The 22755-nt window shown below is 39.1% G+C and overlaps 1 protein-coding gene across 4 annotated transcripts in view; it reads left to right on the plus strand.

Moving 5' to 3' along the window:
- Window positions 1-22755, plus strand: part of relch (RAB11 binding and LisH domain, coiled-coil and HEAT repeat containing) — a 47355-nt gene extending 24600 nt beyond the window's left edge. For 2 of the 4 annotated variants that reach the window (XM_061958726.2, XM_061958722.2), the window contains 19 exons: window positions 1801-1913; window positions 1999-2089; window positions 2387-2458; window positions 2529-2669; window positions 6440-6604; window positions 6680-6827; window positions 6897-7053; window positions 7561-7684; window positions 7765-7813; window positions 7905-7984; window positions 8115-8221; window positions 8295-8394; window positions 11599-11681; window positions 15065-15128; window positions 15199-15337; window positions 15412-15528; window positions 18226-18314; window positions 18498-18568; window positions 21073-22754. In XM_061958726.2, coding sequence (XP_061814710.1) covers window positions 1801-1913; window positions 1999-2089; window positions 2387-2458; window positions 2529-2669; window positions 6440-6604; window positions 6680-6827; window positions 6897-7053; window positions 7561-7684; window positions 7765-7813; window positions 7905-7984; window positions 8115-8221; window positions 8295-8394; window positions 11599-11681; window positions 15065-15128; window positions 15199-15337; window positions 15412-15528; window positions 18226-18314; window positions 18498-18568; window positions 21073-21193 — 2031 coding nt within the window. In that variant the 3' untranslated portion in view covers window positions 21194-22754. Of the gene's footprint in view, window positions 1-1800; window positions 1914-1998; window positions 2090-2386; window positions 2459-2528; window positions 2670-6439; window positions 6605-6679; window positions 6828-6896; window positions 7054-7560; window positions 7685-7764; window positions 7814-7904; window positions 7985-8114; window positions 8222-8294; window positions 8395-11598; window positions 11682-13481; window positions 13565-15064; window positions 15129-15198; window positions 15338-15411; window positions 15529-18225; window positions 18315-18497; window positions 18569-21072 lie in introns of all 4 variants that reach the window. The other 2 variants (XM_061958723.2, XM_061958724.2) reach the window with 2 other exon arrangements.

A 22755-nucleotide genomic window follows, 5' to 3' on the forward strand; every position in this document is an offset into this window, starting at 1 on the left:
AAAGTGTAAATATGACATCATTGCTCCTCCATACCAAGCCAAAATGTCTGTCTCTTCCCCTTGTGGCTGCTTGCGGTATTACGTACAAGCATTCTGCCTAAATTTAACATTATGACTGCCAAATTGCCAGTTAAAATTTACTTTACTACTAGCAATTTAAACATTTACCAGAAAGTTTTACATGCAATCAATGAAGATAGTTATTTATCTAGTCAGTACTGTTGCTACATTTTCCTAAGTTGAAGTAGAAGTACTTGCATGTGCATTTGTAAACATAGAATTATATCCATATAAATAAGAGCTAAAGTTGTTTATTATATAATGCATCAAATATTTAAATTGTCATCACAGCATTTGGGAAAAACAACATGCAATTGGTCATTGATGGAAAAAGTTATGTTTCATATTTGTATACCGGTAAGTGTTATTTTTCTTAGTATAATGTATAGTGTAGTATGAGCATAGCATATGTCATACTGCATGAGTGTATGTCTTCCAACATTTTAGTGCACTGGTAAATGGTAAATGGTAAATGGGTTATACTTGTATAGCGCGTTTCTACCTTCAAGGCACTCAAAGCGCTTTGACACTATTTCCACATTCACCAATTCACACAAACACATTCACGCACTTATGGTGGGAGCTGCCATGTTCATGTCCATAATACTTAGTGTAATTTTTGTCTTGCAATCTTTTTTACCATTATAATTAATAAACATACATTTGATTTAGTTTTACCAATGAAACAATTTGATTTGTTTGCAACATGCATCTGTACAATTGTAATCTTATTTTAAATGCCACATGCAGGACAGCATGCGTAATGTCCAAATATTGAACCTTAGTGTCTTGTAGGGTTTTTTATGTGAAAGAAAACCATTTCAATGCACAAACAATTACCAAAAGTGATTATTATTATTATTTAATTCACATACTTGGTGATATAAACTTGCTGTTATACAACATATAATATATGTATTTGATTGCATAAATCAAGTAAAAGTAGTGAGCAGCATAACCCCATGAATGGATAATGACACTTGAATATAGAGTCCCTTATGCAGAGAGAGTTCCTGGTTCCTGGCTGTCTACTCTACCTGCCCACAATATTTATCTTGTGTCAGTTCCATATTGTGCCCCCTAAAGGAACTGTCCCTTCCCTTTTAAATTAGGGCTTGTGCTGTGTAAACCTGTGAATGATCATAATAGCAAAAGGCAGTTCTTGTTAAATGTCACAGAACAAATGGTCATTTGTTGTTTGTCACTTGACCTAGACACCACTTAACATGAAATAAATATTTGTACTTTTTACATGTTTGCTTCACATGCAGGGCTGGGTCAGTGTGTGACTCATTACAGCCTATCTTTATCCAAAGCTTCTCTGTCAATCCAATCGGGTGTTGGGGTTTCGTCCGCTCTTCCAACACTGAGGCAGGAAAAATATCACGGAAAAAAAACAACACATTTATAACTCAGTATGCACTCTCTAATTTGGGTGTGTGTATGTGTGTGTGTGGCGGGAATGTAGGGCTTACCACAGCTTGGCTATGGGCACCTTGCATCAAAGGCAAGCTCTGTTCTGGCTGCAGGGTCCATGAACTCTGTATGAACTTTTGAAGAGGGATTTTTATTTCAGCAAGGCAGCTCATTCACTAACATATGGCTTCCTATAGGCAGCGTTCCCCATTTTATTTCCTGCTTGACTGTCATTTCCCTGTATGCTGCAGCCGTGACCGCACAGTCCCTCTGCAGTCACTGAAATTCACACAGACTCTTCTCGTTGTCTATTTTTTGCTTCAGGAGCTGATTCCTCTCATCCTGTGTACCGCCTGCCTTCACCCTGAGTCCAAAGAGAGAGACCAGCTTCTTCACATTCTTTTTAACCTAATCAAGAGACCGGATGACGAGCAGAGGTGTGCAAACTGTAACATGTCAACTGTTGCATATATGTTTTGTGGAATTTGATGTAGTGCTGTGTTTCTGTGTTTGTTTTCAAAGACAAATGATCCTGACAGGATGTGTTGCATTTGCGAGGCACGTTGGTCCCACGCGTGTTGAGGCAGAGATGCTTCCTCAGTGCTGGGAACAGGTACATGGTCTGAAGGGAAATCTCATCATTTTACACCAAGTTATGTTCCAAAAAATCAATTGCCCTTTACATGAATCCCAATATACTTTTGTTTTGTTAAATTCTATCTTAACACATTTTTGAGCCTGTTTCATGGCAACACCGGTTTTATACCGTTTTGGAGGCTGAGAACCTCTTCAGAAAAACAAATCGCACTTTCCACAGGCTCAGCAGTTTGATGATACTTGCATTCTGTGCCAGTTTTGCTCCATTTGCCTTCTGTTCTTGAGTTTCCCTCTCCTACCCACTTTTTTGCAGATTACCCACAAATATCCAGAGAGGAGACTCCTTGTGGCCGAGGCCTGTGGCGCTTTAGCACCATATCTGCCTGTAAGGTGTCATTCATATCCATTTTAAAACAAGCTGATTGGACTGTTTAAAAAAAATTGTATCCCCGCAGAAGGAAATTCGCAGTTCGCTTGTGTTGTCCATGCTGCAGCAGATGCTCGCTGATGACAAGGCTGACATGGTCCGAGAAGCTGTGGTCAAGAGTCTTGGGATTATCATGGGTTACATAGATGATGCTGACAAGTACCCCCAGGTATTTATTTGCAGAGAACTATCACTTTTTTTCCACTACAATTCCCCTTCATACGTAAATTAATCAAGCAATTAATTTTAGTTGGATTATATTAAAAGTTTATAAGCAGAGTAAAACAATAAAACAATCTTAAATCGGAATATTGGATCCAACCCTTTTCCTATATTAAAGGGGAACTTCCCTTTTTTTTCAGAATTTTGCCTATCGTTTAAAATAATTTTGAGAGACAAGAATATGAACGATTTATTTTTGAATGCATTTTAACTCGTAAATAAACTTAAATTAAAGTCAGCTTATAATGGAGTCAATGGTCCTCTATTCTGCCCATTAAGCCCTCTAAATAACCAACCAAAAAGCATCAACAATACTCCATTTACGTGACTTGAATTCTAACCAAGTATTAGTAATATTGTTATTATAAGCACTAATGCAGCTGAGATAGGCTCCAGCACCCCCGCGATCCCGAACGAGACAAGCGGTAGAAAATGGATGGATGGATAAGCACTAACATAGACAAACAATTTATAGCGGTGCCTTGATCACATAGGGGTAGCTCGCTTATGTGGCTTTGTTGACATCATTGGCTGGTGAGCTGCTGTCTCGCCTCGGTGCTCCTGAAAGTTAATTCTAGATCATAAATAATGCCTCTCACCTTGATAGTAGAAGGATGACGCTGTCAACTTTGACAACCAAATTAGACCTGGAAATAGCGAGAAAGACACCAAAAGACGCTTGGTTCCAACCCTCTTTTTTTCTTCGCAAGGATTGTGAGTCATTCTTCAAATATCAATATAAATGGGAATATTTCAACATATCAGTCGGCATCCCACTGACAGCAGACATTGTACAGTAAGTGATGTTTTATTATGTCTGTTGTCTCTCATGAAGTCTGCAGTGAATAGTAATCAGTGATGTTGAAAAAGCGAGTGTGATGCGGTTTTGAAATTGTCTCGCCGTATGCTTAACATAAGCACAATACGTAAATATTACACATTATTATGAATGTGTCTGTTAATACATTACATAGATAGATAGATAGATTGATAGATAGATAGATAGATAGATAGATAGATAGATAGATAGTACTTTATTGATTCCTTCAGGAGAGTTCCCTCAGGAAAATTAAAAATACATATATACTTACAACATATAAAACCTTGATGGAGGTGTTTGGATGTTTTTTAAACGGCTTTATAGGCAGAATAGAGCAACTCCCATTGTTAGCGGACTTTTGATCACATTTATTATATAAAATGCATAAAAATAGGGAAAACGTGCTTGTCTTACATAAGGATTGTGAATGATAGGCAAAATTTTCAAAAAAGTGCTGTTCCCGTTTAGGTATCTGATATCAGATATTGTTCTCGTTCTTCCAGTTTTCACTACTGTGTGAGCACCATATGCTGATACAGTGCAACCTCGATTTACAAACTTAATTTGTCCTTGAGTAGGGTTTGTAAGTACAAAACTTCATATATTGAAGCAAATTTCTCCATAAGAAACAATGTAAACATGAAAAATTGATTCGAGGTTTGACAATAGTCCATATTTTTGTAAACGTTTGTACACTATAGCACTATACATTACTGTTTAGCAAACAAACATAACAAGGGGGGCGATGAATCAACTTTCTATTTATTAACAAAGCCAACAGCAACAAGCTGTACTTTCCTCGTTTGCAGCTGCTCTTCCTACGTGCACACAACACTGTCATTAGCCCTGTGGTGCACTCAAAGTTTGAAATCTCAAAACTCCTTAACTTAAGCAGCCAGGCTGCTATAATGCTACAATTAAATGGTAAACGGGTTATATTTGTATAGCGAATTCTACCTTCCAGGTACTCAAGCACTTTGACATTATATCCACAATCACCCACTCATACACACATTAGCACACTGATGGCGGGAGCTGCCCAGAAAGGCCCAAACCACAACCTATCAGGAGCAAGGGGGAAGTGTCTTGCTCAAGAACACAACAGATGTGACGAGGACGGCGGAAACCGGGGATCGAACCAGAAACCCTCAGGATGCGGGCACGGCTGCTTTACCAACCGAGCCACGCGACAGAAAACATTGTGTTTTTCCGGGCGGAAGTGGGTAACTTGCAAAAACACCGCCAGTCAGTACGTGTCGATGCACTAAATTAGTCCGATTTCTCGAATAGTTTGGCTTTAAGTGAGCCTCCTATAGTCCATGGAAACCGTGTTCGGTTTTTGAAAAGTCATACTAACACACCTGGATTATTGTGGGGGTGGTGCGGTCAAGGGCACCCTTTGTGTCATGCATGTGCCAGCCTCAAAGCATGGGATATAACCTGGAAGCAGATAACGGCAACAATTGTAATGAAGAGGAGACTGTTTATTTGCTTCTCAAATTAAAAGAACAACATTTTTAAGTGCATCGATGTTAGAAAAAAGAAAGAGATTTATTTAATAAGGTAACTAAGGAAATGTTGAATGCCATCTTAATTCGGACAAAATATGAAAGACAATGACATGTATAATAATTTACAAGGAGAATAATACAGCGTACACAAACCTCTTTACGCAGCATTTCCAAACTGATTAACAATAACTTTGTATCCCACACAACTGGCAAGATAGTCCAGAACAATAGTAACCCAGTTCATCTGGAATAGTATCCAGTCGGGGGACGAACGCTCTTTTCCTTGGGATTTAAAACTCCTTCCCTCAATTCACAGAGCCTTTGCTGCCATAGGAGTGAACTCCGAGACATTCAAATATTTTGTTTTCATGAATCTCGGTCCAAAAATTGCTTACAAAAAACTCTCTGCCGTCTGTCTTTTTTTTACTTCGGACCTGCATCCGCTCCGATACGTTCTTGGTGTTAGCGTCATTTTTGTAGCACAATCCAAGATCATTTCTTGATGCTGTCTGCTATTTAACATCAGTGTTGCCATTAGAGACGTAATATTTCTAATCTGTGTCAATATTACAGCAGACATCTCAACATAGCGTTAGAAGCGACAGACACCTAGTGTTATGTCATATAGGTCAACCGGAAAATAAATTAATTAAACGCGCTGAAAGGAAATAAGCCCCTCCCAGTGTACAGGAGGCACACTGCCTATGACCAATAGTCACATTAGAGAGTGTGCATGGACAATTGGACTTCACACGTTAGTGTGAAAATACGAAAAACCTAACTATTTGAGAAATCAGACTAATTTAGTGCATGAGAACGTAGTGAGGATATTTCCTCTTATTCTTGTTAGAAACATTAATACACTGCTCATTTTGCAAAACGGACCTTGTTTTTGAGAGTGAGATTAAATTGTGAAAAATAACTTTTAATTATCCTTTTAGCCAAAGTCAGCCAGCCAGCTAAACTTTGTCTACATCGGTTCAAGTACGTTTTAAAGCAGCGTCAATTTTCACTGTTGTAAAAAAAGGCACTTTATCAAATGCGCGTGCATGCACACAGAGAGACAGACAGGCATCAATGCGGGGGTATCATAAGATTAAACATACAATCTATTAAATGGCCAACATTTTAAGAATTAATCAAACATAGAATTATACACATTGAGTCTATTAGAGTGCTAAAACTGCCGAGAGTTAATCAATAGTCAATATACCCTTCTAACCATGTTTTACTGCACTAGGGCTCAGCCATGCTAAAATGGATGAGGGCCTTCCCCAAATCGTTTCCACCTACTTGAAAGCATCAAAAAGCCCAAAATGTCTTAATAAGAATGGAAAAACACATTCATGGATTTTTGTCCAACGATTGTCTTGTTTGTTATTTCAGGGTTTTGAGCTGATGCTGCTCTCACTCAGCGACCCCTCAGAGCGGGTGGTCAGTGCCGTCCATCAGGTCTTCATCCCTGCATTCGCCGCCTGGACAACAGAATTGGGATCCCTGCAGACTTTGCTCATCCCTTCTCTCTTGGCACGTATAGAGACACTCCTCAAGGTGTGTACAGATTTTGCATTCTGTTGTGTGTTTGGCGTGCACATCGTCATTTATTCATTATATGTTGTTGTGTAGCAGGGGGAACATGGCCTGGATGAACACAAGTTGCACGTGTTCCTGTCTGCCCTGCAGAGTCTCATCCCTCCTCTGTTTGCTGTGGTGCTGCAGAATGCACCCTTCATCAGCCGAGCCAAACTCTCCGGGGACATACCTGCAATAGAAGGTATGACTTTTGGGATGGGGGTTTCTTTTTTGTCATTAAGTATATTTATTTTCTGTGGTTTTTTTGCAGTAACCCGATTCCCAAGACCAGCCTCCTCCCTCCAGGATGTGGCAACCATCATTGGCAGCAGAGAAATGCTCAGTGCCCTGCTTCTTCTCTATGACCACCAGCTAGAGCATGAAGGGACCACCGGTTGGGAAAGCCTGCTTTGGGTGGTCAATCAACTGTGAGAACTACACATACAGTACTTTAAATACATGCATAGATCCAAATACAGTCGTCCTTTGCCACATTCCGGATTTTTGGTTGTTTTTAAAGCATATTCTACACAATTGTTGCCCTAATGTAATCGTTTTCAAGCATAAAAATGACTATAAGAACTAAAAATACAAACACTACACAGCAGTATTGACCACAAGTGGAGACTAAACCAATCGGATCACACTGTTCAGTATTGTGGCCACTGATTGGCTCAGCCTCAGGCAGCATTACTGTATTGGATTAAAATAGTGTAAAGCTCACTAAAGGGTATTATTTCATATCTAGATGGCTCTCATAATGTTGAACAATGTATTTAAAAGGTTGTAAACATTTTTATTTATTTAATTTGTATTTATAATTAATGATTCCTTTTAATTTATTGCAGTAATTTCTGGAACCAATTGACAGCGATAAACACGGTATTACTGTAACCCGTATAGGATATGTATTCTATTTTATTCTTCTTCTGCAGGCTTCCTCAACTTATAGAGATTGTGGGTTGCATCAACGTAACCTCGACAACCTGCGTCCACGAGTTCTCCCGCTTCTTTTGGAGGTTCTGTCGGACGTTTGGAAAGATTTTCACCAACACTAAGGTGGATCAAATCTGTCTAACGTCTCTGCGACGTGTCCATTCCCATATTCAATACTGTATTTATGAAATTACATTTTGCAGGTTAAACCACAATTCCAAGAGATTCTTCGTCTGTCTGAAGAGAATGTTGGTGAGTTTGCAACATGTTCTATCTTGTCATTCTACACTCAACTATGCAACGAAGCCAAAAAGTAAGGCTATCTCTGTCTTTTGTGGTTTAGATGCTTCAGAAGAGAATGGTATTCTTACCAAAGCCACTGTTCCCATATATGCCACAGGAGTACTGACTTGTTACAACCAGGTATATAGTATTTTGTCACAATGCTATAATATGGAAGCTCTACTTGTTGACAGTAGTAAGATTTTATACCTCCATTAATGAATTGTTCTTTTTGCAATTACATGTATTTTTGTTTTTTTCGTCTGCAAAGGAGGAGGATCGAAAGTTGTTGGTGGGTTTCTTAGAAGACGTTATGACAACCCTGTCTTTGTCCCATGCACCTCTCGGCAGCCTGAAAGCTTCTTTTGTAGAGCTTGGGTGAGTCTAATGCACACAAACACACAGCTTGAGTCAAATTCAATCAAAATGAATGCATGATTGTTTGTTTAAGTGCCAATCCGGTGTACCATGAGTTACTGCTGACTGTCCTGTGGTACGGCGTGGTACACACTTCTGCTTTGGTCCGATGTACTTCAGCACGGATGTTTGAGGTAAAGAATAAAAATAATGTAAATTCAAGAAAAAAGGTAGTTAAGTGTTTTTTAATAGTAGCATACATTTGTTGTATGTGATAAACATTATGTTGATCACGTTTAGTCTGCAGCAGGGGTGTCAAACTCTTTTTGATAAAGGGGCCACATCACAGTTATGGATGCCCTCAGAGGGCCATTTGCAACAGTAATTATATATGAATATTGTTGTGTAATCGCTTCATGATCTTATTACACAATTGCCTACGCATTTGTTTATTGTATTTTTTTACAATCAAATAGATGGATAACTTGCTTTGAAATTATAACTCTGGTTGATAGGTAGATATTTAAGCATTTTTTTGCTTTAACAAAACATTTTTATCAGGGATGTAACGGTATTCTAAATACTGCTGTATTTAGGTTTCAAAGTCTTCTCATTAATACCGTAACGTGAGATGGTATCCAACGAAAACTTAGTGAGTGTAGTTTTCTTCTGGCGTTTTATCATTGGTTTTAGCATAGTCTGTAAATAAACTATATCTCCCAGAATCCTCTGTGCAGCGCGGGAACGCCAAGATGGGGGCATTGGACTCCGTAAGCAGGAAGTAAAGTGGATTCGTACTTGTCGTAGATAACATTAATTGTTTATGGGACTTTAAATCTGTCCATAACTGGTTGAGTTTTGTTGCTGACAATCAGACAAAGAAGCCCAGGCCAAAACATAACCTTTTAGGTGGAGGTAAGCAGGTCTGGGTTCTGGCAAAGAGAAGCGCGCTACTTCCATTTTGAGCGTTTCCAAAGCGACACAGAGCCAACCGGTCATGACGCACTGCACGGCGTGAAATCACAAAAGGAAAAAAAAGTTCAACATGGGAAACATGAGTAAACTAAAAAGCTACTTGAAACATACATCTTCAATCCATCCATCTATTTCTCAACTGCTTGTCTGTGGATGTCGAAGGAGCGTACCGGTATTCCATCTACACTCGGGTGGAAGGCAGGGCTGGACAAGTTGCCACCTCAAACCATCACACGGAAAATATATTTGAAGCCAGCGAAGCCAAACATGTGAGATGTTTACATTAATACAAGTTATATTGTTGGTTTATTATATATTATTTTCCAAAATGATATGATAAAATACCACTGTAGAGGACACCGTTTCCCATAATGTAAAAGGTGAAAGACACAAATTTGTACATTGTTTTACATAATTGTTTAACTGGATGTTTACATTGTTACTTTAAAGACATCAGCTGTAAGTTATTCTTTTTAATATTTGCTTGAAACAGTAGATGTTCCTGCACAATTATTTACAAATCGAAAATACTTGTTTGTAGTCAAAACTATGATTAGAACATTTTAGCATTATGTTTGTCAATTACAGTAAGTGTCTCTATCCTAAACATTCATGCTACTTCATTTTACACACTATGGCATTTTACCAAGCTTATTTTTTTTTTTGGACATATATAGCAATGATATCGTATGTGGTCTTAATACCGTGATAATATCGTACCATGAGATTTTAAAACGTTACATCCCTATTTTTTTGTAGTATATGTTAATATAATGCTTTTTGTGTGTTGAGATATTAAAGTCAAAAGTCAAGCAATTGTATGCAGTACATGCAATTTTTCTGTCAAAAGTGAAACAACAATTACATTAAGTAAGAAAGATGAAGTGCTTTGGCACATTATTTTCAGGCTTTCGCACACCACATAAAATTATGTGGCGGGCCAGATCTGACCAACGGGCCTTGAGTTTGACACCTGTGTTCTACAGTTTAGTGGAATCTTCAAAGTTAAACACAATCTTCAAAGTTACTCTAATTTCAAAACAAATTCCCTCTAAGGAAACTTGATGTTAAGTCAAGGGGCAATGTGTTATCTTCATAAAAAAATGTGTTAACTTTACAGACAATGTTTAGGGTATCTTTTTTTCTTAACTATCAATCTAAGTATTAAGAAAAGTTAACTGCAGTATAATAAAACTCTAACCTACTCACATTTTTGTGATAATAGATATATTTCTTCAAGCAGCATTGGAAATATTGGAAATGTTTCTCTATTGCCACTGTTTTATTTACCGTATATGGTTATCGTCACCCTTGATCCCTTTGACATAACTGCTACCCACAAAATGCATAACAAACAAATGTTTGGGGTAATCATTTAGATGCCTTAGTTTACTGTTTTTACTTTAAAGGCATACATCTTCCAGAAAATGTTGCTTGACTTTGAAGGTTCCATTGTATGTAATGAACTGTGTGTCCAAATGTATAACTAACAGTGTTGTTCAGTATTTGCAACCAAACGTTTTGCTGCATATAACTGTTTCATCTTTGCTTGCTATTGCTGGCGTTTAATATTTAGCTACAAATGTAATGCAAAAAAACCCTGAAGCCTTTAATCGCGGCCTAAGTTCCACTGTATTACTAGTACCTCCCAATTCTGATCAGGCTTTTTACTGGACTCAAACCTCACCACATAAATATCTGCTTATGTGTCACTAAAAAGCTGCAGTCAGCAAAATAGTTTTGGAAAGTAATTTAATTGGATGCATGTTCCTGTGAATGTTTTTTTAAATCATATTTTCAGTACTACAGGTCATTCAGGGAATCTAATACTTTATTTTTTAAAGCAAGATGGTTGTTTCTACTTTTCCCTCCTTAATGCAGTTGAGTTTGACAAATGCAGTAATGTAACTGAAGTGTAACAAATAAGTGGAGTGTTGAAGGTCTAGTTGTAACAGTGGAACCAGGCCTTTGTTGAGCTTAACTTTTGGGAGGAGGGGTGCTCAGCTCAATCCATGTCCTTTATTTTTTTATTGTGAAGTGCTCCCCCTCTCCATGTCACCATCCCATAATGTGTACTGTTCTGTAGCTGTCTACTATTGTCCTGCAAACCTAAGTTAAAAGTGGCGATCTGCCACAGACTCTGGATAAGAGTTGTGTATTGTTTACTAGTTTGAATAGAATTCCATCTGACCTGGAGTCTGTGCTCAGAGCCCACGTAGTAATGTTTATTTAGGGTAACAATGTTTGTGCAGTGCAGTGGTTCTTTGTTGCTTCTTATTTTTATGTTCACAATCTTATTTTTTTCGCATTATTTCTCTCTTCTTAATATTCTCTGTATCGGCGGTGTTGCTCGTTCTTGTCCAATGCCCTCCACCCCCGCTCTCCTATGTGACATCACGTCTGCCTCTGTCCCACCCGAGCAGCTGCTGGTGAAGGGGGTGAATGAGACGCTGGTAGCTCAGAGAGTGGTGCCGGCTCTCATCACACTGTCCTCCGACCCTGAAATGTAAGTGGAACAACCGACAACAGTAACAAGTCAACCTGCGCCGCGTCTCTCTCCCCCCTTCTCTTTGCTGCCCGACAGTCATCACACTGAAGCAGTCAGCGTGTCTGGAGCAACATCCCTCTGAATTTGATCTCTTTTACGCAGAGATCCAGCAAAACGGCTGCATCAGAGCCAGACAAGTAACAAGTATTTATCCACCAGTGCCTTTTATACAGTGTTAGTGCGCTTTGAGACGTGGATCAGACACAATGTGGACGTGTTGGTGCCATTCATAAAGAACAAAGGCCGTAGAAGGGACGACAGTCTGTTAAAGCCAGAATTTTTCCACCTTTCTTCTGTTTCTGTAAAAACGGCACAAATGCAAAATGGTGGAATACAGTCAATGCTGGTATCGGGGTGAAGTTTAACACCTAACTAGGGATAACCGGTTTTACTATTAACCGTGATTAAAACTGTCAAAATTATTGAATCACAAAGGCTCCACTATACTGTGTGTTTCCTCACTCACTATAAACGGAAAAAAAAGAAGATGAAGTCGGCTGTGACAACATCTTGGGTACTTAAAAATGACCCGGGAATCATTGCAGAAGATGGCTCACCCCTTTGCAAAACCTGCCAAAAAAAGCTCAATGGTCTAATATGTCCAATGTAGTGCAGCTTTACACACCAAAGTAAAGGTAACACATAATAACTGAGTTCAATTATGTTATTGGTAAGTTACTTTATGAAGAATTTAAAAGTGTCACTTACATTCAGTAGCTGAGCGTTGAATCAGTTTAGTGTTAAAAAAAACGGTATTCAGTACTCCTGTCAAGGGCTTCATTCAGTGACCATTTAACGTTGCAGATTGCTTCTTCCTGTCTGTGTTGAATAAACTATAGACATAGTAAGTTATTATAGCAAGTGTAAAACACTAGAATAACATCAATAGTTTGTAGAATTACTAATTACGTGCATTCCAGTTATTAACAGCATAAAATAGGTTATTAAAAATGAAAAAAATAAGCATAGATGACAGTTGACGACAGTAACACTTGAGTTTATTACTTACAGTAACATTATGCCATGGGCGATCAATAAAGTTAACTTGAATCTTATTGATAATACAATATTTTTTTTATTAATACTGTTTTTATTTATTGTTTTAACTGTTGTTGTAATGTTATTTGGTTACTGTTATTTCAGACGGTAGTAAATAACACATCAAAATCTCTAAGGAATGTCTGCGTTATTTTATAAAAACATTTTGTCGCGAAATTAATTATGCATAACAATCGTGAAGCCGTGATTATTACTTTGACTATATTCGTACAGTCAAAATGTACAATTGTTACATCCCTACACCTGACACTGCCCTGTTGTGATGAAAGCAATTGTTGCGCTGTTGTTTTATTCTTCAATATCATGGAATGGTTGGTGTAAAAGGCACATGCGGATAATGGCCTGATGCTGTCATTGTGCAAGATCTTTTCAATATACCCTGAGGTTTGCTCCTATATAATAAGATCAAGCATAGCATCACTTGCTTCATTAGTCAGCGCTCGCATGCATGCCATCTTTCATCATTTCCTCGGTCTACTTTGCTCACTTGTGTGTTGCATGCAGCCCAAATCGTTCATTCCCAGCATGCATCCTCCACTCCCACTCATACATTAAGGCTGGGGCCCTCCTCCTAACAATGCTCGCAGTTGGTTTTCACCCATGACTTTCTCCATTTTTTATCTTCTGTTTTCACCATTCCGATCCCCTCTCTCCTGCCCCTTCTTTCCTGTCTCATTCTGCCATGTGATGGGTTTGCAGTCGGTTCTCCGAGGCATGAGTGAAGCATTAGTAGATCGACGGGCGGCCCCGGCCCTTATAACACTGTGCAATGGGCCTGAATTGTGAGTCGCTCAACAACAGAAAACGCCGTCTTCCAACGGGCTGCATTCCAACAGTGTCAAGAAACTGTCAACTTCCATTACCACTATACAAATTATGTGGAAGAAAAGTAAGAAGTCATTGTGTCTTTCCCAAAATCCATGAGTCAGTGAGCCCTGTAACTGGCGAGACATTTTAAATTACTTGAATATTCCTTTACTGTGGGTTACATTTATACATTTCTTGTTCTCTCATCATTAATTTTGTTCTTAAATAAGATGAGGATGCCACACTGTTGGAATGCAGCCCAGCTCATCACATTGTCACTGTGGATAAACCCAGTTTTAAGGCCTAAAACATTTTCTGTTCTTCTTTATATATTTTAACATAATGTCTGAAATCAACGTACAATAATTAGGAAGGACACTGAATGCATTATTTGTGTTTATCATTAAAGGGGACCTATGGTGATTTTAATCTACATTTAAAACACCTATTTGAGGTCCAGATGATTAGTATTATTATGCTTTGTTATAATTTTTGCGTCAAGTCACTTTTATAGCCCGTCTGTCAAAAAGATGTTTGATAAAATATGAGATGAAGAAAAGTACCAAGTGCAGACCCCGCCAGGCCCTGTCTCCCAACCGTAAAGAATCCTTTACGATTGGGAGAAAAAACAGACAGTTATTCGGATCACCCCCAAAATGTAAGCACTTGTTCCTTACCCTGTTTCTGACATTTCTTGAAGGTTAAGTCAAAATCTGCGCATACTTTTTTGAGCTATGTTGCTAACTAACAAACAAATCTCAGCGAATACATAACTTCCTGGTGGAGGTAATTATTATTAGCCCAAATGCAAATAGCCATGTCTCTCCTTTGAGTCATGCACCGTATTAATCAGATACTATATTATGCTGCATCATTTTTTTCTTTTACATAATCTTACTTCCATGTAATGTTTTGATTCTATTCCCTTAAAATTATATTAATTTGGTACTATTAAAACTATATTCCTGCAAAAATACATCTTTAAACACTGAAAATTACAGTTTTTTTCTCATAATATTACACCTTAATTCTCCCAATTATAACACTTTATTCTTGTCGTATTATTGTTCTTTTCAGTGTGGCTCTAATAATACTCACTACTGTCCAATACTACTATATTATGTTGCGAAGTAAGCTGTTGTAAACAGTTTTTTGTGTGCATGGTAATAATGTCATACCATGTCTGTTAAAAGGTGCTTTACAGCCCGATAGTTTCATTTTAACAATGAATAACATTACTTCTTAGCCAGATCAGCAAAATATAAAAAAAAGCTGTAAAATCTAACAAGCAGCCATCAGCAGAACTTGTATTTATGTTTAGTTTGTGCAGCTGGCATCAGACCAGGCCTTATTTTCCCTTTATTGTTATTTGTGAAAGCATGTGGTCATTTATTCAGGTTTTTAGTAGAATTTGTGATGACCTACATAACACAGTGGGTATGAATATATCGTCACCATATGTTGCTCTCCTGCAGCTCTGTGAGGATATCCACCATCCCTGCCTTTGGTACCATTATGGAAACTGTCACACAGAAAGAAGTAAGAGTTGAATATCTATAAAATTGTAGGTAATGGTCATGTGACTAGTGCAAATGTTTTGTGTGTGTAGCTGCTTGAGCGTGTCAAGATGCAGCTGGCGTCCTTCCTGGAGGACCCTCAGTATCAAGACCAGCATTCGTTGCACGTGGAGATCATCAGGACGTTTGGACGGGTCGGACCCAACGCAGAGCCTCGATTTAGAGACGACTGTATGCAAAAGTGCCCGAAATGTATTGAAAAAATTAGAGGTTTTGTGTTTACTTGTATGTGCTCTTTGATCCAGTCGTACTGCCAAACCTGCACAAGCTGGCGCTGGCCAACAACAGCCAGGTGGTGGAGAACAAGAGGATTGACATCGCCACCCAGCTGTTTGAGGCCTACAGCGCCCTCTCATGCTGCTGTATCCTTCTGTCAGTTTTTTTTGTATTTTTTTATTTTATTTTTTTAACTCAATGGGGTTAATTGATGTTTATTTGCAATCGTCCGAAGAGTGACCGGCCATCTTTCTGGTGCGCATCAAAAGTAGCCTCAGTGTGTGGTTCAGTTATGTGTATGTTTTGGCAGAGTTCTACTGTCATTTGGCAGGAAGAGAAAGGAGGGGGAAAAAAAGTGTGCACCCGTCCAATTCTGGACGAGACGTAATTACAAGGTTGGTTAAGCAGACGAGAGGATGAGGGAGGCTGCAAGAGGAAGAGCGTGAGAGAAAAGCAACTGAGCTTCGGTCCTCTGTTCCGCTTACCCAGAATAGCTTTCCCTTGTCATCCCTCCCTTCTCTCCTGCTACGTCTCCCGTCTTCACACGTACTTCTGTCTTGCTGTGTCTCCCCTGGGAGCCACGCCCACATAGCCAGAGGTTCATTCCTGTGGGTCATGGCGAAGTTGTCATATCAAAGTGCAGTCCCAGTTAGAAGTGTAATGGTGCTCATAAGCACCGCAGCCTTTAAAAAAGTACATTCACATCATTACAAATATAGATGGGGTCTGTCTGTGTCCCATATGGTGTCGCTGGCTCAGACAGATAGTCTTGTTGGAATGTATAGCTTATAGTTGGAATCATTGAGACCCCACTTCAAACCGAGAAAAGTATTTAGGCAATAATTTGATGAGGCGCTTGATATTACCACCTCCTTCCTTATGAGTACTCACTATATCTCTTGCTAAACAGAAAGGAACATGTGGTACAGCATTACTTTGAAGTAGTCAGTAAGTCTTTTGTTTTGAAAATCAGTGTTATTGACCATCTTGTGACGTAATTAAATTGAAGAGAGTTTTTGATTTAATTTAATTAAAATCTTCTTGCAAAGAAACTGTTAGAGATGGTAGGAACCTGCCACAAAATTCCAGATCACTGAACAGGCCTGCAACGATAACACATTTTGGTGGATGACATGTTGTCCCACAAATTACTGCCGCTAAACAATATTTTTGTCAGCATTATTTTTTAGACTAAATTAGGCACTAATGTAATCATCCATCCATCCATTTTTCTACCGCTTGTCCCGTTCAGGATCATGGGGGTGCTGGAGCCTATTATATATATTAATAATGCAAGTAACCATTTCAAACGCAATACTTTATTTTTCATTAAGTGTTTTTACCGTTGTAATTGGAAAGTCAAGAACTTTGAATGATCCTAAATAAGTAAACAAACAAAAGTAATATAGGCTTGTATATTTCTGCAAAAAATTTAACTTAAACATGTTGAAGTGCAGTTTTCACCTCGTTGTAAAAACTGGGGTCTGTGGTTTATGATTTTTAATTGTTGCCATCACTTTCCAACAAATTTGGTAAATTTGCCTCTTTGTACATGTTGATATCCCCATCTTGCTCATTTGGTTTGAAGGCGAAATATCCCCACAACGGGACATTTAGCTTTGCAATCATCTTTTTTTCTTCCTACCGTAATTTTCGTCACCTTGCGGTGCTTCTGACAAGTGACGATCAAGGGTCTGTCGCTGTCGAAAACCAGCAGTCTCGCCTCCACTCACAGAGACAAAGATTGTGGATGACAGTTAAGAGGGTTGACTCCCTCCATTGAATTCTGCTTCTGAACAAACAAGTGCTGAGAGCGATTGACAGAGTGAACCTTCCTGCACCCTGATTGGAAGCAAGAGAGAAGAAAACAAACACACATGAACTTGGAACATTTTTGAATTAAAGATATAAAGTTCATTTTCATTTATTGTTCGATTAATTGACCTATTGATTTATTGGCCCAGGGCTACGCAAGATGTTAAAAAAACAGTTTGTGCTGCTGTCCTGTGTAACATTGTAACACATAGACCTGACTTAAACTTGTATCCAAATTGGAATTGTGACCTTTGCCAACGTCTGCTGTGTTTAGTCTGATATAATCAATTGTGTTCTTGCTTTAAGTAGAAAACTTGTCTTTCAATTACCGTACAACTCATCTGAAAACTGCAAAGTTGACGACAAGAAAAATGCTGATTCAGCTACCTGACACCCATTTTGTCAGATATTCAAAATCAATAAGGATCTTACTTTGACAAAACAAACTGTTTTGTTTACTCAGTTACAAGTGTAATTTTGTAATCGGCATAGACCATAAGACTTATACTTAGACTTCCTTTCTTGTCATTCAAATTTGAACTTAACAGTACAGATAAGAACAACATTTCGTTGCATTAGCTCATTGTAGTGCATAAGCATGTATTAACTGAACCTTTGACACCTCTACTATTTTCAGTCAGATATTCAAGATCAATAGGTGTCATGTTTGTGTAGTAGCTCACCTTTGATATAAAACTGCTACAGTTAGAAAGTGCATGCAATGGGTTCACCTTTGACCTCAGCTGGTCTTGAGCAGTTAATTGGTTGACAGTTGGTTGATAGAATTCTAAAGGACCTAATTCAACTCTGCTTGTGTTTTCCACATTTACAATATCAATTGCTTTTCTATAGGAATTAGCTTTGAATCTTTGTGTCTGCTACTTTTAGAGAAGTGACCGGGAGCATGCACTGATTTTATCTTTGAACTCAGCTGCATTAACCTCATTGCGTCAGATATTCAAAATCAGGAATGTTCCGGAGGTGACACACATTTTTGCGTATGATTCAGCCCTTGACCTCGTTCACAGTCATTTCTGAGGAAGTGATGATCAACCACTTCCTGCCGGGTCTCAGGTGTCTCCGTGCCGACATGGAGCAGCTCTCCCCGGAGCACGAGGTCAGCAGACACACTGTTATGTCTCCCACTCCTTTTATTTGCGTCTCCAAATCTCACACGAATAATTTTTCCCCAAATGTGACTAACAATCAGCCGACTCTTGCCGTTTTGTTTTTTTCCAGACTGTCGCTTCATTCTTCACGTCATCTTCACCATTAAGCTTATCTGTCATGTGTTCCGCAGGTGATTCTCAGCTCCATGGTCAAAGAGTGTGAGATCAAGGTGGAGAACAGAGGAATGGGAGATGCACAAGGGTGAGAAGCATTTTTTAAATAGTGCCACACGGCATTGCGGCCATTTTTCTCTGTGTTTTATTTTTTAATTACCTAAACTGTAAACACAACATTGAAAGTTGGCAATGATGGGAACGAGGCTGAACTTGTAATATATACAGTAACTATTTTATTTCTAAAAAAAATTTAACGGTTTGGAGTGCATGAGAAAGTTGAAGGGCAGCACGGAGGTACAGGGGTTAGTGCATGTGTCTCACAATACGAAGGTCCTGAGTTCAATACCGGGTTCGGGATCTTTCTGTGTGGAGTTTGCATGTTCTCCCCGTGACTGCGTGGGTTCTCTCCGGGTACTCCGGCTTCCTCCCACCTCCAAAGACATGCACCTAGGTTGATTGGCAACACTAAATTGGCCCTAGTGCAGGGGTCGGCAACCCGCGGCTCTAGAGCCGCATGCAGCTCTTTAGCGCCGCCCTAGTGGCTCTCTGGAGCTTTTTCAAAAATGAATGAAAAATGGAAAAAGATGAGGGGAAAAAATATATTTTTTGTTTTAATATGGTTTCTGTAGGAGGACAAACATGAGACAAACCTCCCTAATTGTTATAAAGCACACTGTTTATATTAAACATGCTTCACTGATTCGAGTATTTGGCGAGCGCCGTTTTGTCCTACTAATTATGGCGGTCCTTGAACTCACCGTAGTTTGTTTACATGTATAACTTTCTCCGACTTTCTAGGACGTGTTTTATGCCACTTCTTTTTCTGTCTCATTTTGTCCACCAAACTTTGAAGGTTGTGCATGAATGCACAAAGGTGAGTTCTGTTGATGTTATTGACTTGTGTGGAGTGCTAATCAGACGTATTTGGTCACTGCATGACTGCAAGCTAATTGATGCTAACATGCTATTTAGGCTAGCTATATGTACATATTGCATCATTATGCCTCATTTGTAGCTATATTTGAGGTCATTTAGTTTCTTTTAAGTCCTCTTAATTCAATTTATATCTCATGACACACTATCTGTATGTAATGTGGCTTTTAATTTTTTGCGGCTCCAGACAGATTTGTTTTTGTATTTTTGGTCCAATATGGCTCTTTCAACATTTTGGGTTGCCGACCCCTGCCCTAGTGTGTTAATGTTGTCTGTGTATGTGTGTTGGCCCTGTGATGAGGTGGCCACTTGTCCAGGGTGTACCCCACCTCCTGCCCGAATGCAGCTGAGATAGGCTCCAGCACCCCCCGCGACCCCGAAAGGGACAAGCGGTAGAAATGGATGGATGGAGAAAGTTGAAAGGCCACACTTTGGCCGCACAGTCAGGGGATTAAAGAGGACCATTAATGATTACAATCTACATTTAAAAACAGTTCCTGGTGGTTCAGTTAATATGGATTGGATATACTTTGGTGTACATTTTTCTCCACAGTCCTATTTATAAGCCGTCTGCAAGTTGTCCGTTGTTGGAGGCGTTCCAATATAAAAACCATGCCCCCTAAAAGTAATCTATCCATCCATCCATTTTCTACCGCTTAAATCTAATGTATCTTTTAAAAATGTACACCGTTTCAATATATATTTTGAAGGTGTCACCGCTATTTTTTTCCTGACATGGTCAAAAACAAGCTTCATAAACATATATATTCACCCGTTCTCAAAATTAGGTACACTTAGAACACTCGTGGATCGATTCAGAACCGCAAAAAACAGCTGATTTTAATAACATTTGCAGTGATGAGATAATTGCGAGCGACAGTATGGCGCATTAATTTTACACCAACATTTTAAAGCACATGCAGAGGTGTTTCAAACTGCTGACATCTTGTGGAGTTGATAAAAAAATACATGTTATGGTTGCAAGCACGGGCAGCTCGGTGGAAGAGGGGTTAGTGCGTCTGCCTCACAATACGAAGGTGCTGAGTAGTCTGGGGTTCAATCCCGGGCTCGGGATCTTTCTGTGTGGAGTTTGCATGTTCTCCCCGTGACTGCGTGGGTTCCCTCCGGGTACTCCGGCTTCCTACCACCTCCAAAAACATGCACCTGGGGATAGGTTGATTGGCAACACTAAATTGGCCCTAGTGTGTGAATGTGAGTGTGAATGTTGTCTGTCTATCTGTGTTGGCCCTGTGATGAGGTGGCGACTTGTCCAGGGTGTACCCTGCCTTCCGCCCGATTGTAGCTGAGATAGGCTCCAGCGACCCCGAAGGGAATAAGCGGTAGAAAATGGATGGATGGATGGATGGTTGCAAGCAGTTTTTGACCCAAAGCTAGAGCATTTATTATCATTTTTATACCACGCACCCTGCAAGGAGAGGAGAGTTGGCAGTTAAATATATAGAGGCGGTAGTTGGAGTGTGTACTTTAGTTAGAAGAAGCTTGTAACAGCTTACTCTAAAGAGGAAGTATTGGAGCCATTAGACTGTAAAACCGCAGGTAGTCCATTTAAATCCAAAACTCACCAAGCAATTAAATTTTAAATTGGAGAATAAGGTTAAAAGAGAAGTTTTACTGTGCGTTTTTGTGTTTCTATAGCTCTATATCCATTACATCCAGTTTGGTGAGCGAGGACGCCAAGACCAAGTTCCTAAGCAAGATGGGTCAGCTGACCACTTCGAGTGCCATGTTGGCCACCGTCTTCCAGAGGAAGAAGTGAACGACGAACAGCGCAAACTAGACGACTCGTCAGCCGTGCTCCAAGTAGATGACAAATCAAATGTGACGTGTTTTAAAGGAGATTTTTTTTTTTTTTACTTTTTTTGCAGCCTCATCAAGGATGGTTTACTTTTTTTTTTTTATCAGTCAGTGTTTGTTTGACTTCTTCATTTACAAAAGGAGCGCGGCAGAGGAAGAAACTGACCAGTTTTGACATTCGCCCAGAGTCATGGCAGGTGGGACAGCTTTTTGGGACATTTCAGGATTTGACGATATCACTGGAACAATCTTTCCATTAGATAGGAGGCGGAAACACATGCTCACTTTTTTTTGTTATTTTGGAGCGAACACTTCACGGACGGCCTGCGATCTTTAACACTTCTGAGTGAAAATTACTTAAAGTGGATCTTAAAACGCGAGTGTACAGTGAGTGAGTGCGCGTGGTACCGAAACAACGCCTACTTGAAGTTCTAAATTGTCTTGCCTTCGTTTCCTTAACAAGTCTGTCAGATTTAAAAGCGTCTATTTTATATCTTATTTATGTCTTAATGAAGGAGAATTCACTTTATTTCCAGATTCCAAAGAATTTTGCACTTCTTTATTTTCCTTAAATCTAATGCACATTTAAACTGATCACTACTGTTGCGTTTTTTCTGTTAGAACATTTAACATACTTTGGGTCCATTATAGTTTATCTCTGAGCATTTTACTTTATTTCCTATGTGGACATTTGGGGGGTGAGTTATACTGAAAAAAAATGTTTATCATACACTGAAGTGAGTGGATGGTACTCGTGTATATTTGGGATCTCTGTCATGGTGTAATAAAATATAATTTGTGTATTTAAAAGAGAAAAAGTGCTTTATGGCTCAAAAGTAACAACAGGTGCTAAAGGCAATAAAAAAAAAAAGTCAATTTGACAGACAAATTCTCAGAGTAGTCCCGCCCCTCATCGCCAACTCTTTGATGTGCTCTAATGTCTGCGTGCAACAAACCAAAGTCCAATTTATGGGGCATTCCCAACAGTTTCCTGCAGAAAAAGTCCCAGTTTAAGCATGTACACAACACCATAGTATGGAGCAATGTGACCTTATAGTCCATAAAACTATTTTTATTTTTAAAAATGAGACTTCGTTGTTGGCATGGCAACCAGATATCTATCCAGAGCTGTGTAGAGTGCTTGCATGCAAAATTGTTATCCAAACGCAATGTTCAATTGCAATTCATACATTCTTTAGCGCAGGGGTGTCAAACATTTTATTGAGGGCCATATCGCAATTACGGCTGCCTTCAGAGGGCTGCATGTATGAATAGAAGTGTATGGTAGCCTAGATAGAGTTTGCAAATGCAACTCTTTTAGATTATGACATTTTGCTTGATAACTTGCTTTGAAATCGTTAGTCCAGATGACAAGCAGATAACCAAAAAAAAATGTTTGGAACATTGAGTGCATGATCAAATTATATTAGTAGAACATACAGTACATTTTTCTGTCAAAATTGGTGGACCTTTTCAAATATGGTTGACCACATAAAATGACCTAGCAGGCAACATAAAATTACG

The sequence above is a fragment of the Nerophis lumbriciformis genome, linkage group LG07 (genome assembly GCF_033978685.3).
Source record: "Nerophis lumbriciformis linkage group LG07, RoL_Nlum_v2.1, whole genome shotgun sequence".
Lineage (NCBI taxonomy): Eukaryota > Metazoa > Chordata > Actinopteri > Syngnathiformes > Syngnathidae > Nerophis > Nerophis lumbriciformis.